A 17,636-nucleotide genomic window follows, 5' to 3' on the forward strand; every position below is an offset into this window, starting at 1 on the left:
AGAAGACACAAGACTCCTAAGTCAGAAGCAAAGGATTTTTCTCCTTAATCAATGCAAGCTTCAAGTTCACATAGGCTCCTTGTCCCCCAATTCCCACAGGGCAATGCGGAGCAACCTAGGTAAGTACTGGATATGCTGGGGGTTTGAATCAGAGCTGGAGAACCCTGAACTGAGGAAACCCAAATCTTACAAAAGATCAAGCAAACTTGTCTGACCTTTTTCCCAAAGAGTGACATTATCTGCATTAAACTGGGCAATAAATAAATCTGCTCTCTGCTCCAGAGAGAGATATTATAACTTCCAAAGCTGTTCCTTGTATATACATTATTGAAAACATAGTCCAGAACAAAGCAGCCAGTGCCTCTGCTCACAAATGTGCAGAAATGCAAGACGCACGGAGAATCGTCTCCCAACAATTACACACTTGTTATGGATGAATTTACCTGCTGCTGTGGCTTCCTACTCATGTCTTTCTTGCAACCCATGCTGCCTCTCATAATTCCATCACTGCTTTAACATTCTACTCTTTATTAACAGACCATAAGCTCAATAAAAAGAGAAACACTCTTGATCACCCGGGTACCCTAAGTGCCTAGAACAGTGAGGAGGACAAAATAAGCATTTAATAAACATTTGCTAAATCAGTGAATAAGCAAATAGGATCATGATACTCGCTCTGTTCTATAATATGTCTTCTGTTGGGTGAACATCTTTCAATGACAATAAATATACAGCTACTGCTCTTTTTATAAGAGCTATTGCTCATTTTGAATGGTTATATAACTTACTAAACAGCTTTGCAACTTACTTATTCACATACCTATCTCCCTTAGTAGACCGTGAGATGCTTGAGATAAGTGTTAGACCAGGTTTAAATACCTACTTGGAACATACTATGAATAAGCTGGGCAAAACCTAACTTCTCAGAGCCTTAGTTTACATTACATTTGTAGAAGTTTTACATTTGATGGGTACACATTAATTGTCAGGAGCAAATTAATTAGCATTCTCAAAACTTGTGGACCCGCTGATATGCTCTACACTTAAAATGAGGTCTCTCCCTATACACAGGTGGGATTGTTCCAAGTTAATACTGCCTGAAAAGAGAGAAAATCATTTTTCAAAAATGACCTCATTTAGGAGTTGAGGTAAGTCCAGCTGATTAAAGAAAAACAGTAAGGCTGGTGATGCTGAACAGCAGAGATGGAAAAGCATTTTAACAAAATTTTTCACTTTACTTCATTCTATTGTCCCTTTGAACTACTTTGTCTTTAAAGCCAGACCTTCTGCTCATCTCCACACGCCGCCTTCCCTAGTCACTGTCAGCTCTTCTTTCCCCTGCACTGTCCCTCGCCCCCTCCTCTCCATTGGTTTTGTTCTTAAAATCATAGGTCATCAGTAAATCCAGGGGGCCCTTTCAAGGCACATTTTTCATGACCTCACAGTATTATCTGTCACAGCTGACGCCATCTTCTTGAAATAATCTTCTTCTTTGGTCCCCATGGCATCTTACCAGATAACCAGGAGAACTGAAAATCAAAGGGTGACAAAACTCCTTTGAGGTGAGACAGAACACAGAACGGTTTCATCTCGGACAGAGCACAGGACAAAGAGGCAGCTGCCATCAAAGTGCAGAAGGAGAACACTGTGAGATGCAAACAAATGCTTTAAGGCCAACTGTGGGCTAACAAGATGGCTGAATCTCTGGGATCCTAGACACAGGCAAAGTCCTCATTCGGTCACCGGCTCTTTTCCGTTAGCTTCCACCAAGAACTTGCAAGAAACACTGGAAACAGGGCAGGAGACCAGAAAGAGTCCCTCTCTGGCAGGACACAGGCATGAAACCCCACTCACGTTTCAGGCCATTCTCTCAGGAGAAACAAAAGCCGCAAGCCACCGCAGAAGCCAAGCTAAAAATGGCCTCAGTAAATGTCTACTACCTGTGAGAGAGGCAGGAGACCCCCACCATCATTTCAGGCAAAGGGCAACTGCCCTGAGAAAAGGATAAAAGCAGACACTGCCTATCCTTCAGGGAAAGGTAGGAAACCCCCTCCCATCTGATAGATAATCAATACGAAGTGTGGTGGCACTGAAATGTGTCAACTCACACTGAACTACCTTCCCAGAATCCCTTCCCTGTAGATTTCGCCTTAGGATGAATCACCAGCCATTTTTGCACAAGACTCATGAATGAAGTACAATTACAGCCAATACTGACTTTGCACTCAGAAGGTTGGAGCAAAGCTCATGCTGCTTATACGTGTTGTTGTGTATCTGCTAGCTCACCTTCTTGGAATGAGCAGCAACTAGGCCTAGGAGTGTATGTAATAATACGTTTATGTAAGTTTATGTAATAATATTCTAAATACTTGGTTGTCATTTCAACAATCTCCACAGCACCTTCACCGGCAGATTCCATCTCAAGAAACACTTTCTTTGCTCACCCGTAAGAAGCAACTCCTCATCCACTCAAATCCTGTGATTGCAACAATTCATCCTATCTTCAGGCTCCACTTATTCTAGTTCTCTTGCTATTTCCACCACATCTGCAATTACTTCCTCCACTGAAGTGTTTAACCCCTCCAAGTCATCCATAAGGATTAGAATCAACTTGTGCCAAACTCCTGTTCATGTTGATATTTTGATCCCTCCCCATAAATCAAAAATTCTTAATTTTTTCAAAAATTATTAATGGCATCTAAAATAGGGAATCCATTCCAGAAGATTCTCAATTTACTTTGCCCAGATCCAACAGAGGAATCACAATCTATGGTAGCTATGGCCTTACAAAATGCAATTCTTAAATAGTAAGACATGGAAGTCAAAATGACTCCTGGATCTAAGGGCTTAAAATGGATGTTGTGTTAGCAGGCATGAAAACACTCATCAGAACTCTTGAATGACCAGGTGCATTGTCAATGAGCAGAACTATTTTGAAAGGTATCTTTTTTTTCTGAGTAATAGGTCTCAACAGTGGGCTTAAAACATTCAGTAACCATATTGTAAACAGAATGCTATCATTCAGGCTGAAGCACAGATAAAGTAGATAAAGCACAGATAGAGTAGACTTAACACAATCTTTAGGGGCCTAAGATTTTCAAAATGGTAAATGAGCACTGGCTTCAACTTAAAGTCATCAGCTGTATTAGCCCCTAACAAGATAGTCACCCTGTCCTTTGAAGCCTTAAAGCCAGGTATTGACTTCTCCTCTTTAAATATGAAAGTCCTGGATGGCATCTTCTTATAGAAAACTATTCAATAGAAGGCTGTTTTATCTACACTGAGAGTCTGTTATTTACTATAGCCACCATCGTGCTAGAACTTCTGGATAACATGCTGCAGTTTCTACATCGGCACTTGCCACATCACCTTGCACTTGTATGCTATGGAGATGGCATCTTTCCCTTAAACCTCATGAACAAAAACTCTGCTAGCTTCAAACTTTTCTTTTTCAGGTTTCTTACCTCCCTCACCCCTTACGCAGTTGAAGAGAAGAATGTTATTAGGGCCTTGCTCTGAATTAGGATTTGGCTTAAGGGAAAGTTGCAACTGTTTCATCTTCTATGCTGATCACTAAAACTTTCCCCATATCAGCAATAAGGCTGTTTCACTTTCTTATCCATCACGTGTTCACTGGAATATCACTTTTAATTTCCTCCAAGAAATTTTCTTTTGCATTCACAACTTAGCTACTGTTTGGCACAAAAAGGCCACTTTTCAGCCTATCTCAGTTTTCTTTTTTTTTTTTTTTAATTTTTTTTTTTAACGTTTATTTTTGAGACAGAGAGAGACCAAGCATGAACAGGGGAGGGTCAGAGAGGGAGACACAGAATCCGAAACAGGCTCCAGGCTCCGAGCTGTCAGCCCAGGGCCCGACGCGGGGCTCGAACTCACGGACCGCGAGATCGTGACCTGAGTGGAAGTCGGACGCTTAACCGACTGAGCCACCCAGGCGCCCCTCTAGCTTTTAATTTAAAGTGAGATATGCAGGCGCTCCTGGGTGGCTCAGTTGGTTAAGTGCCGACTTCGACTCAGGTCATGATCTCACAGTTCCTGGGTTCCAGCCCCACATCGGGCTCTGTGCTGACAGCTCAGAGCCTGGAGCCTGCTTTGGATTCTGTGTCTCCCTCTCTCTCTCTCTGCCCCTCCCCCACTCACGCTCTGTGTGTCTCTCTCTCTCTCTCAAAAATAAACATTAAAAAAAAAAGTAGATACGCAACTCTTTCTTTCACTTGAAAGGAACATGGTAGAGTTATTAATTGGCCTGATTTCAATATTGTTGTTCTCAGGAAGTAGGTAGACCCAAAAAGAGGGAGACACAGGGAACAGCTGGTCAGTGGAACAGTCACAACACACACAACACTTATCGATTAAGTCCACTGTCTTATATGGGCACAGTTTGTGGGGCCCCAAAACAATGACAATATTAACATCAAAGATTACTGATCACAGATCAATGTAACAATGATAATAATGAAAAAAGTTTGAAATATTGTAAGAATTACAAATTCTTACAAATTCTGTGTCACAAAATGTGACACAGAGACACAAAGTGAGCAAATGCTATTGGAAAACAGGTGCTCCATGCAGGGTTGCCACAAACTTTCAATCTGTAAAAAATGCAGTATCTGCAAAGTGCAGTAAAATGAAGCACAATAAAACAAGATATGCCTGTACTGGAAGTTTTAGCCAATGTGATATTGCAAGAAAAAAAAAAAAAAAGACATACATATTGGAAAGGAAGAAATAAAACAGACCCAATTGGAAGATGACATGATTTTGCATGTAAAAAGTTCCCAAGATTATACCCCCCCAAAATCCTAGAACTATAAGTGAGTTCAGCAAGGTCACAGGATACAAGATCTGCAGATACACAAAGTTGCATTTTTATATATTAACAATGAACGTGTGAAAGTTGAACTTAAAACACAAAACCATTTGTAATTGCTCCAAAGAAAATTAAATATTTAGACATAAATATAAAAAATAAATATAATGTATCCTGATCATTACAAAACGCTAATGAAAGACACCAACAACTTAAACAAATAGAGTATACCATGTTTATGGATCAGAAGAATCAACACAGTGAAAGACGTCAGTTCTTCCTAATTGATATATAAATCTAATGCAATTCCTATCAAAATCTCAGTAATTTGGGGGTATGGACAAGCTTGTCCTACGATTCATATGGAAAGGCACAAGATATAGAATAGCCAAAACAATTTTGAAAAAGACAAACTAAGGGGGGAAAAGATCACTCAATTTGATGTTAAAACTTACTACATAGCTACAATAAGCAAGACAGTGTGGTATTATTTACAGAAGAACACACACACAGATCAGTGACAGAGAACAAAGAACACAGAACCAGGTCCACATAAAATGCCCGACTGATGTCTAAGATAAAGGCGCAAAAGTAACTGAATGGGGAAATACAGCCTTTTCAACAAATGGTGCTAGATCAAGATGACATACATAGACACAAAAATGAACTTCACGCTAAACCACACACATCATACAAAACTTAACACAAAATGGACCCCAGACAAATACAATTTTAGGGAAAAAACCTAGGAGACAATCTTTCGGACCTAGGGATAGGTTAAGAGTTCTCAGACAGGACACCAAAAACATAATCCATAAAAGGAAAAATTGATAAATTGGACCTCACTGAAGTTAAAAACCTTTATTCTGCAGAAGACCCTACAAAAAGAATGAAAAAACAAGCTATAGACTGGGAGAAAATATATGCAAACTGCACACCTGACAAAAGACTAGTACCTAAATTATATAAATAAATCCCAAAACTCAACAGTAAAAAACTATTAATAAACCAAACAAAAAACGAGCAAAAAAACATAAAGGGACATTTCACTGAAAATATAAAGATGGCAAATAAGTACGTAAAAAGATGCTCAAAATTAGCCATTAGAGAAATGTAAATTAAAACCGTGAGTTATCACTATATAATTAGAAATAATAATAGTGATAACACTCCTGCTGGTGATGATGCAGAGCTGATGGGAATGTAAAATAGTATAGTAATACCTGAAAGAATATAGCAGTTGCTTACAAAATTAAACAATGTGCTTACCATACAATTCAGTAATTGCAATTCTTAGACATTTATCCCCAAAAGATGAAAACTTACGTTTATATGAAACTGCATGTTCATAACAGTTTTATACTTAACAGTCAAAAATGGAAACAATCCAAATATCTTCAACAGGTAAATGGTTAAATAACCATATAACCATATCACGAAATACTAATAAACAGTAAAAACAAATAAACTATTAATACAACAATTTAGATGAATGTTAAGGGAAATACACTGAGTGAAAAAAGCCAGTCTCGAAAGATTACATGCTGTTTTTTACGTTAACATACATGTTATTTATACAATATAAATAACAATTTTTGAATTGACAAAATTATAGAGATGAAAAGCAGATTACTAGTTGCCAGAGGTTAGCAGTAGGGAGAAAGGGATATAGCAGTGACTACAAAAGGATATCACAAAGGAATGTTGTCATGGAATTATTCCCTATCTTAATTGTGGTGGTGACCATGTTAATCTATTAAAATTAATTAAAATTAATGTTCAAAATGCACCAGAATACATACACACACACAAATAAGTACACATATAATTGGGGAAATCTGAATAAGGATCATGGCTTTATCTATCTATGTCAATTTCCTAGTTGTGATATTATCATATAGTTGTATAAGATGTTACCATTCATTGGCAGTATTGGTTGAAGGGTATATGAGATCTCCCCAAATTATTTCTAACAATTGTATATGAACCTACAACTGCCTCAAAATAAAAAGTTAAGGAAAGTACCAAGTTAAAAAAAAAAAAAAAAAAATTTAAAAAAAAAAAAAAAAAAACTTTCCCACAGAGAGAACTCCAAGCTCTGAGGTCTTCAACAATGAAATCTATCAAACGTTCAAGAAAAAGGTAATTTCAATTCTATATAACCTCTTTAGAAAAAGAGAATACATTCAACTCATTTATGAGGCCAACATTATCCTGATACTAAAACAAGCAAAAATATAACTATAAGCTATAATTATGAGCTTGTAACTTATAAGAAAACTATAAGCTAAATTTTATGAGCATAGACACAAAATTCCTACCAAAACTCAAGCCAGCAACATGTAAAGGATAATTTATCATAACCAAGTAGGATTAGCCCAGGAATTGAATATTAGTTCAACATTAAAAAAATCATTTAATATGCTAATATACCAAATTAACAGAATCAATGAAAGAGAAATCATATAATCAACTTAAGAGATATAGGAAAAACACCTTGACAAAATTCAACAGCCAGTCATGACAAACATTCTCAGCAACCTAAGAAGAGAAGGACATTTCTTCAAAGAGTGTCTACAAACAAACATACGGTCAGTAAGATACTTAATAGTGAAAATCTGAAATGTTTTCCAAGATGAGGAATGAGGCAACGATGTCTACTCTCAGTACTTCCATTCAGATTCTATTGCAATCCTGGCCAGTGCAATTAAGTAAGAAAAAGGAAAAAAAGAAGAAAAAAGGAATACAGGTGAAAAAGGAAGAAATAAAACTGTTTTAATATGCAGGGACATAATCCTCTATGTAAAAATCCTACAAATTTGGAAAAAAAAATTATAGGAAGTAATTGGGGCACTTGGCTGGCTCAGTTGCTAGAGCACGTGAATCCTGATTTGGGTTGGGGTTGTAAATTCAAGCCCCAAGTTAAGGGTGGAGTTTAATAAAAAAAAAAAAGAAGAAGAAGAAGAGGGGGAGGAATGAGTAGGTCTAGTAAAGTCGGCAGGATGCAAGGCCAATAAAAAAAAAAATCAACTGCATTTCAATATGTCCATGATGAACGACTGGATACTGAAATTAAAAATTAATACCATTTAAAATAGTATTTAAAACATTATGTTGCAGGGATAATTATAACAAAAAGATGTGTAAAATTGTGCACTGAAAAATAGAAAACATTAAAGAAATGAAAGAAAACCTAAATAACTGGAGACAAAAAGGACTATCATGGATTGAACATTCAATATTGTAAAGACTACAGTTCTCTCTGAAATAACATATAGATTCAATATGATAGCAGGCAAAACCCCAATAGTTTTTGCAGAAACTGACAAACTGATTCTAAAATTTATATGGGAATGAGGAGCACCTGATTAAGCACCTGAAGCTTAACCTGTAGAGCATGTGACTCTTGATCTCAGGGTCATGAGTTCAAGCTCCACAATGGGGGGTAGAGTTTACTTAAAAAAAAAAAAAAATTATATGAGCATGAAGAGAACCCAAAATAGCCAAAATAATTTTGTATGAAAAGAACTAAGTTCAAAATATTGCCCTGGCCGATTTCAATATTCACTATAAAGACACGATATACTGCTATAAAGACAGCTAGATCGATGGAACATCACAGAGAAATGAATTTACATATATGGCCAACTAATTCTCAACAAATGGGAAAGACTGTCTTTTCACAGATGATGCCGGAACAACTGCACATTCATACAAAGAAATGAAAGTGGACCCTTACCTCACAGCGCAGATAAAAATTAACTCAAAATTGTTCACAGACCTAAATATAAAAATTAAAAAGAGAAAACTTCTAGGAAAAAAAATGTACAAATCTTTGTGATGTTGGATTAGGTAAAGATTCTTAAATAGGACACAGAAAGCATGAAGTATAAAAGACCCTGTTAGGAAAAAGAAAAGAGAAGACAAACTGGGAGAAAAATATTTGCAAAATACGTATCTGATTAAGAACTTGTATCAAGACTATACAGAGAATTCTTACAATAGTAAGAAGGTAAATCTGAACATTTAACCAAAGTATACAGATGGCAAATAAGCCATGAAAAGATACTCAACATCATTAATCATTAGGAATAAATCAAATGCAAATTAAAATGATAACGATACCATTATACCTACATACCTAGAGAGGCTAAAATTAGGAAGACTCCCAATGCCAAGTGCTGTGGGAATGCAGCATGGTACAACTATTTTGGAAAGCAGTCTGGCAATTTCTTGTAAAGTTAAATACACTTACACAACTCAGCAATCCTATTGCAGGTTAATACCCAAGAAATAAGGATTTAAAAGGGTCCTACTCTAGTTATTTTTCCCAAGGAGTAAACAAGGTTTCATCATTTATGTATTATTAGCCATGAGCAGTGTTAAAAAATTTTTTTTAATCTGCTGCAAGTACTTGAAACCCACCCACCCTAACCTTGACATCAATGACACTCAATTACAATTATTAAAACTATAAACCATTTAGTGAAGTTTTGCAAACCTCAAGCCAAGATGTATCAGTAAATATTCTACCACATCAACACCACAATTTCTAGCATGATACAGAACAGAAAATAGTAAGGCTAACCACCACTTGGAGAATCTTTTATTTTAGTTGCATGTGTATACCACAAGTTGCCATGTAAATGTATTTTTACTGTGGATCATGGTCAAACATTTTAGAAACACTGACCTAGAACATGCCTACAATACAAACTCTGTGCTACCAGCAGCTCCTATCCCTTCTAAGCATTCTCATCCTATACCCAGGAAGAATGAAATCCACAGTAGAGCCATTCAAATCTGTCTGCAGCTGCTATGATTGATGTGTCTTTGGTGGTCTTATCTTCAGGAATCATCAGCATATTCTATTACATGCATTTGTCATATTTGACAGTCATTTTTCACCACTAAAATCAGACATCTTTCAATTTGCATTGAGGTTTCAAAACTAAAGAGACAAAATACGAAGATTCCACTAACTTTTCCCCATTAGCTAACAAGGAATCAAAAGTCAGAATTTATTGACTCATATAACATATTGTAACTTGGCAACACATTATGAAGAACTGGGTAACGCAGATGTATTCAGAATATGCTAAAGAAGACTCTAAATGCAAAAATTATCCATTTCAATATATATGACTCCAATGATACTCCAAAAACACAGATTTCCTAATCCCCTCACAAATAGAAATTTCCAACTCCACTATAAAGTTGTCATAGGAAGGTACCGGGGTGGCTCAGTTGGCTGAGTGTCTGACTTTGGCTCAGGTCATGATCTTGAAGTTCCTGAGTTCGAGCCCCACATCAGGCCTGCTGCTGTCAGCATGGAGCCTGCTTCCAATCCTCTGTCCCCCTCTCTCTCTGCCCCTCCCCTGCTTGTGCTCTCTTTTTCTCTCTCAAAAATAAACCTTTAAAAATAAACAAAGTTGTCATTCGCTGCCTGCTATAGTCTGAACGGTTGGGTCTCTTCAAAATTCGCATGTTGAAATCCTAACCCCTAAAGTGATTAGCATTAGGAGGTGGGATCTTGGAGAGGTGATCAGATTAGGATTAGTCCCCTTCTAAAAGAGACCCTGCTTCTGCCCAGTGTGGTTACAATGAAAAGAATGCTATATGAATCAGGAAGCAGGCCCTCCTTAGCAGACTGAGATCATGATGTAGGCATCCTACTCTCAGCCTTCCAGCCTCCAACACTGTGAGACATAAATTTCTGTTGTTTATAAAGCTACTTAGTTTATGCTATTTTGTCAGAGCAGCCTAAACTGACCAAGACACTGCCTAATCATAGCTTAAGCATTTTATATGAAACATACTATACATTATGGCACACAACTCCCTTGAAAAGTTCTTTTACTCTTTTGTCAATTAAAGTAGAAAGGTTAGAAAGTAAAAATTCAAATGTGGACAAGTCCATTTAAAATGAGAGAAATATGAATAGAAAGAGGAAATGTACAAAAATGATAGCTTCTTTTATAAGCAATGTTTACTTTATAACACTGTGTGTGTATATATATAAAACTTGTAACCAATAAGTTATCACAATAATCACTGAATCCCAAAAGCACTACTGTATCTTGAGAAACAAACATTTAAATCTACAGGTGTTTCTGACTCTGGACTTTGTAAATCACTCTTTTTTTTTTTTTTTTTCAACGTTTATTTATTTTTGGGACAGAGAGAGACAGAGCATGAACGGGGGAGGGGCAGAGAGAGAGGGAGACACAGAATCGGAAACAGGCTCCAGGCTCTGAGCCATCAGCCCAGAGCCTGACGCGGGGCTCGAACTCAGGGACTGCGAGATCGTGACCTGGCTGAAGTCGGACGCTTAACCGACTGCGCCACCCAGGCGCCCCTGTAAATCACTCTTTAAAAAAAATAAATCCTACACTGACATTTAGATCAGGCCCATAAAGATGACAATAGCTGGCCTACCCTCTGAATCCCGATGAAATCTTGTGAATTTCGGGGTTAAGTGAACATATGTATTTTTCACCTAAATAACATATAACAAATTATTTATCTTCATTCCCACAATATAAAAAGATGTTTTATGAACTGCAGTTTTCTTTGGTAGGAGGAAAATAAGTAATTAATCAAATTTAAAATCACCTACAAAGCCTGGAAAAACACAGACTATGGTGAAATAATTTGAAATGTAAACATTACAAGAAAAATCTGTCAATTCTATCTGTGAATTATTTATTTAGCAGTAATTCATTATGAAAAATACAATTAATGGAAATAAATTGGAAAAATAACCTACAATACTATAAACAATCAAAATGTTTGAAGTCTCAAAAAGAAAAAAGTTGAGAGAGAGAGAGAGAGAGAGAGAAACGAGAGAGGGAGGGCAGAGAGGAGAGAGAGAACCCAAGCAGGCTCCGAGCTGTCAGCACACAGCTCACAAACCGTAAGGTAATAACCTATGCCGAAACCAAGAGTTGGACACCTAACCTTAACCCAGGACACTTAACCTTAACCTTAACCATTAATCCCCACCTTCTACATTCTTTAACTTAGGCTTTATAAAGACTTTGTAAGAGTACTTCAAAATATTATTTTTAAGAAACTCATTAATTCAGTCACTACTAATGAGGATTTTACTATTTCCTGAATGCTATGCCAAGATTTAGCACTGGGATGTAGAAGAATTACATAAACGGTGTAAAGAAGGTCTACTGAGGCCAAGAAATTACTTTACAAGTCATTTTCAAATACTTAGAAAACTACATTTAACGGATGCTGTTCAAGAATATGCTATTTATAAAGCATATGTTATTATCACATTTAAAATATTATTTCAGATAAGGAACTGCCTATATATATATATACTGATTTCTGAAAATCTATGATTTGGAATTTCTACTTAAGTCCGTGGACTCTTGCTTTTCAATTCCCCTCTACCCAATGCAAACTCTGTTCCCATTAGGGAGTTACAGGAGGAGGGGGAAAAGGAAATGTATAGATTCATATTTTAACTGAAAAAGGAAATGTATAGATTCATATTTTAACTGTCATAGATACAGCTGAACTAACTGAACCAAAAGAAAACATTAATACATAAACCTATATAGATCAGTACTTAAACAGTCCAACTAATACAGGACCAAACAAATTTATTCACGCAGAACGCAGTGTTAAAGTTTGTTTTATCAAGCTAAAATTAAGTTCTTTTTCAACAAATAAATATTAAAATACTGCACATCTTTTTAGGTTGATTAAAAAACACACTCTCTACTATGCTTAATTTTAAGACAATCACCACTCTAGTAACCTATCCTACAACAAATGCACAACAAGCAAGTACAAGGATATTCACTGCAGCGCTTTTGTAACAGCCAAGGTTCATTTCCAGAGGAAAGGTCTGAGTGGATTACAGTACCATCATACAGTTAAATACTATGCAATAGTTTAAAAGACTGAATAGGTCTATTTTTACTGCCTGGAAAGATCTCCAAGAGGGAGTGTAGAAAAAGCAAATTGCAAAACAATGTTTACAAGATGACACCATATATGCAGGATTCAAACACACACACACACACACACACACACACACACACCCCACACACAAAACTATAGCATTTCCATATGTACATATGCGCTTGTAAAAATGCAAAGAAAAAAGTCTGCAGGAATATTCAAGAAACAGATAACTGTCACCTCTAAGAGTGTGAGTGTGTGTGAGTGTGTGTGTGTGTGTGTGTGAACCTGGAATGGGAGGGAATCACAGGAATTTCTGCTTCATTTTTATTAAGTCTGTACAAGAATGTACTCAGATGTCACTTGAAACACTAAATAACAAGAATAGGAAAAAAAAAAAAAAAGCTTGCTCAGTGCTCTCAAATAATTTACAAACCAGAACCGTTAGGTGTAAGATTTCATTTTCCAAAAGATGATTTGAAGGCAACACCAAATGCCATCACCGAATACTTGCCTGGCAAAAAGTGACAAAACCGGAAAGAAAAAAAGTTTTAGATGATGTCTTATCTTCAAATAAAAAAAAAGACTAACACGTGCTGCAAGACTGCAGAAGAAAAAAGCCCCTTCCTAGAAATACGTCCACCTTACTGGACTTTTTCAGCTAGCTCGGCTTGACCCAGAATCCTCACAAAACCACTGTATCCAAAACGAAAAAAAGCGGCATGCTGTTCCCTCAAGTATTGAAGGTTGTTTTTAGAAAGCTTAACTAAGAAACAGTAAATGCCAAGTGTGTTTTACAGGGGTGGGAATAGGAACGTGAAACCCTACACCTCCTTAAAGCGGTCAAAACGAACTGAACAGCACACAGTGGAACAGGGAAAGCGCGCGGGGGTGGGGAGAGCTCAGCTATCACTTTTAGGTTTTGGCTCCGAGCCGCACGACAGTTTACGCGGAGTCCGTCTGGAGCGTGAAGTCCCCGAAGGTGGTCACCGCCGACACCCAAGCCCTCCGAGGACTGGAAGGGAGGGGGCTGTCAACAAAAACTTAGTCCTTCGGCGGAGCGGGGAGAGCGCTGGGGAAGAGCACAAGCGCCAACTTTGGCTCGAAACGAAGCAGCTCCGGGAGGTTCGGCAAGTCTTCTCCCCAATCCCACTCCACAAGCGACCCCCAACACCTTTCCGGACCAGTGCCGTCTGCCCCCCCCCCCCATTAAGCCCCCCGAGGAAAACCCAACAAGGGCGGCGGCTGGCAGCATGCAAAGGGGGACTTGGCCGTGGGAGGACACCGGCAAGGGGTCCGTCGGCCAACGTCCACCCAGCACCCCAGAGTCTCCGGGGCGCCCCTGCCGAGGCGCTGTCCCACCTCCAACAGCCCCGGCGGCGCGGCCCCCTCCCCCACCTCTGGGCGGCGACCTCAGCGCCTCCGCCCCCGGGCCCCCGCTCACCCAGGTAGCGGCTCCGCAGCCGGGACGGGTCCTCCAGCCCGAGGGACCTTTTCCTCACGTCCCACAACAGGTGTGGGCAGGAGCCACCCCGAGACATGGCTCTGCCGGGCCGGGGTAGGAGGGGAGACCACCGCGTGGGGGAGGGGAGGAGGGGGAGGGGACACGCGGATCAACACCCGAGCCGCACCAGCACCATCCGCGCGCCGGGCCTCGCGAGCGCAGCGAGTTAGATGGCGGCGGCGCCCTCGCCCCCGAAGCCCGGCCGCGCCCGGGCCGGAGCTCGCCTCATACTCTCCTCCTCAGACTACCCAGAACATCCAGCGATCAGCAACAGTCCCCTCCCTCGGCCCGCCTCCAACAGGAGGAGGCGGAGGCGGACGCGACTCCTCCCTCTCCTCGTTCTCAACACCCTCCCCTCCAAGCCTTTCTCGCGAGATGACGACCACCCCCGGGACTGAGGCCCGTGTGCGCCACGGCTGCCCTCACCCTAGAAAAGTGGGTTCGGGGCCCTGCAGCCAAATCCTTGACTCTTATGGAAAAGTGAGGAATTGAGAGAGAAGAAGATGAGATGTGAAGGGTCTCAGTCACGAGTCTTATTCCAAACGAAGCAAGAGCATTGTGCGGCGTCATCTTTAGTCGGGTCACTGAAGGCCCCAAAAGCCCATTTTAACTACGGGCCTTCTTAATCAGAGTGAAAGGGGACTAGAGCCGGTGCAGCTTCACTTTCCCTTCTCCAACATGGCCTCGAGGGCAGGAAGGAGAAATTAGAGGTTCGCGCTGGGCCCCGCCCGCACCGTGGGGCAGGCCAATCACAGTCGGCAGCTCGGCTTGCGCAAGCGCGCTGCCGCCAGGGCGCTGGGTTGGTTTGGTGAGGCAGTCCTTCAGGCACCTGTTGCCATGACTCCTCCTCCTTCCCGCGCCCGGGGGGAAGGAGGCGGACCCGGGGCGGGCCGTCGCAAAGCCTCCGCCCCCTTGGTCTTTTCTGGGCCCCGGCCACCCGGCGGTTCGCAGCGGGGCAGGCGGAGCTGCGGGAAGGGCACGCTAGGGGAGAGGAGGACGCGAGGAGCTGTGGCAGGAGAAAGTGACGAGTGCCCTTCGTTGTCATCCAGGGAGGAGCACGCGGCCACTGCCCCACTCGGCCGCCCACGACCACTCGTCCGCAGAGATGTCAGCCGCTGGCGTCCGGGGCCTTCGGGCCACCTACCACCGGGTCCTCGATAAAGTGGAGCTCATGCTGCCGGAGAAATTGAGGCCGATTTACAACCACCCAGCAGGTAATAGATCCAGAATAGCTCTCTCCGAGACCTTCCCTCCTTCTTCCTCGAAAATAGACCTTTAGAGGCCACGGACACCCTGCCGCTGGAGGCATCACCCACAGCCCCCAATCTCTTCCCTTCGAGAGAATCGGTCTCACTTTTCCATCCTCCATGCTTTTTGCTTTCTCTCCATCCACGTCTTTACTAAGTCTGTGATTTTCGAGTCAGCGCCCTTCGCGACCTTTCTTGCACCCCATCCCTTAGGCGCGTCCCAAACCCGGACCGGGCCTCTGGATTTTATCCTTCTCCATTTCCGCAGCCACGAATCGGTGTGGGCCCCCACGAAATTCTCATTCACTCCTCTTTCCCTCCAAGAGTAGCGGTAGATTGACCCACGCGGAGCAGAGCCGGTTTGTCGCACTGAAGGGTTTGGAGTAAAGGTCACACTTCCTTCAGCTCCCGCCGGCAGAGGCCTGCAGATGCGTTACCCGGGTTTCAGAGTCGGTGTCCTACCACGTCGCACAGGTTCAGTTTGTTTAAGTCTGTCCTTACACGTGAAATTACTGAGCAAGCTCTCCCTAGACTTTTTCGTGTGCACATTCCCGGATTTAAGTCTGCTGTGCCTCTTCCTGTAGGTGTGACCTTGGGCGAAATCCTAGATATTTTAATTTCTGTAAAATCTGCTCAGTGTAAGAGTTAACGATAACATATGTGTTTCATTCTTCATAAATGCCTCGCACATGTTGGCTCTCACTTGTCCTGTTGGAAAAAAAGTGTTCCTGTGGTTGAAAACAAAGAATTCTTTAAGAAACTGAAAGATGCTGATCCTTCCAACTCTTGAAGATCTGGAATTTTGTTACCTCTTCTATAAAGTGGGCAGTAATAATACTTGTCTGGGAACTAAAACTGGAGATGCTGAGGTCTCTTTCAAGCCTAAGATTTAGCAAATGAGAAAATGTGTCATAAATTGAGTGCAACCCAAAAGTGATCCTTTTTTCCCTCATAGTTAAATATCTCTCTGCAGTTGGTATCATTAGGAAAGTTGTCTTTTCCCCTCGTATTTGAACTAGGAAGCCTGTCTCTGGAGTCTGAGATGATTACTGGCTCTGATTTCCAGTTGGATAATGGAATGAATAGTATAATAATGTTAGTGTACTTTAGTATACTGAAGTATGAAGTAAATATTATGCGTTAGTATATGATTTACTGCAGTAATGATACCCGTTATAACATTGATCTTTAAGGAGAGCTTAAGGAGAATTCTTTGAGAAGTTTATTTAGCTTATTTGCCTTTTAGTTTTTTTAATACTCAATTTTTTTGGAATTGTGCTGTGTTTTGTGACAAAGGTTTTCGGGTGGGAGGGTTGAGCAATGCTTCTGTAGTAATCCAGGCTTTAAAGTCAACTGAATTCTATGGCGTCAACTCGGACTCTCTTAAGCTTTGTATTTGGGCTGTAGGATAAGGGCAGGGTAGAGGAGGAGCAATCTAATACAGTGGAAGGTAGTTTTATAGTGATCTTTTCCAGGGCCTTGGCTTTAGCACACTTATAATTACCGCTTAAAATACTTTAGTCATCTTTCAGAATCAGGAGACATTACCTTTTCATTTGTAGACTGTGCATCTCATGTTGATATTCTTGGATTAGTTCAGTTACTGTCACCTCTTTTTCAGTGTGAGGGAAGGAGAATAGGCTCTGAAGCCAGACACAGGTAGGTTTAAAGCTTGGCCGTGTGACCTTGACCTTAAAGCCCCGAAGCCTTACTTTTCTGATCTATAAAATGGAGATGATAATTCTCATTTAAGGATTGTTGTGAAAATTAAATGATAAAATGGCTATAAAACGTTTAGCAAAGTGTTTACATTTAGACTCTCAACAAGTGTTAGTTCTCTCCCATCTAAGCTTTTAACCAATACATGCAATAAGAATATGTACCTCTGTTGGGCGCTTGGGTGGCTCAGTCCGTTAAGCGTCCAACTTCGGCTCAGGTCATGATCTCCAGGTCCATGAGTTCCATCCAGCTCTGTGTTGGGCTCTGTGTTGGCAGCTCAGAGCCTGGAGCCTGCTTCGGATTCTGTCTGCCCCTGCCCCCCCCCAAAAAATAAACATTATATTAAAAAAAAAAGAATACCTATCACTGCAAAATCATTGGTGATTAAAAAGTTGTAGGCACACAAATGTAG

General features: G+C 40.6%; 2 protein-coding genes across 10 annotated transcripts in view; one reads left to right on the forward strand and one right to left on the reverse strand.

Moving 5' to 3' along the window:
- Positions 1-14,549, reverse strand: part of DCAF6 (DDB1 and CUL4 associated factor 6) — a 136,624-nt gene extending 122,075 nt beyond the window's left edge. For 2 of the 8 annotated variants that reach the window (XM_040451751.1, XM_040451749.1), the window contains exon 1: positions 14,199-14,548. In XM_040451751.1, coding sequence (XP_040307685.1) covers positions 14,199-14,295 — 97 coding nt within the window. In that variant the 5' untranslated portion in view covers positions 14,296-14,548. Of the gene's footprint in view, positions 1-14,198 lie in introns of all 8 variants that reach the window. The other 6 variants (XM_040451754.1, XM_040451748.1, XM_040451747.1 and 3 more) reach the window with 5 other exon arrangements.
- MPC2 (mitochondrial pyruvate carrier 2) overlaps positions 13,698-17,636 on the forward strand; it is a 31,818-nt gene continuing 27,879 nt past the window's right edge. Inside the window, exons 1-2 of one of the 2 annotated variants that reach the window (XM_040451759.1) lie at positions 13,698-13,884; positions 15,308-15,472. In XM_040451759.1, the coding sequence (XP_040307693.1) occupies positions 15,364-15,472 (109 nt within the window). In that variant the 5' untranslated portion in view covers positions 13,698-13,884; positions 15,308-15,363. The remainder of the gene's footprint in view (positions 13,885-15,307; positions 15,473-17,636) is intronic. The other variant, XM_040451758.1, reaches the window with a different exon arrangement.

The sequence above is a fragment of the Herpailurus yagouaroundi genome, unplaced genomic scaffold (genome assembly GCF_014898765.1).
Source record: "Herpailurus yagouaroundi ecotype Mexico unplaced genomic scaffold, PumYag 205, whole genome shotgun sequence".
NCBI classification, from domain to species: Eukaryota; Metazoa; Chordata; class Mammalia; order Carnivora; family Felidae; genus Herpailurus; species Herpailurus yagouaroundi.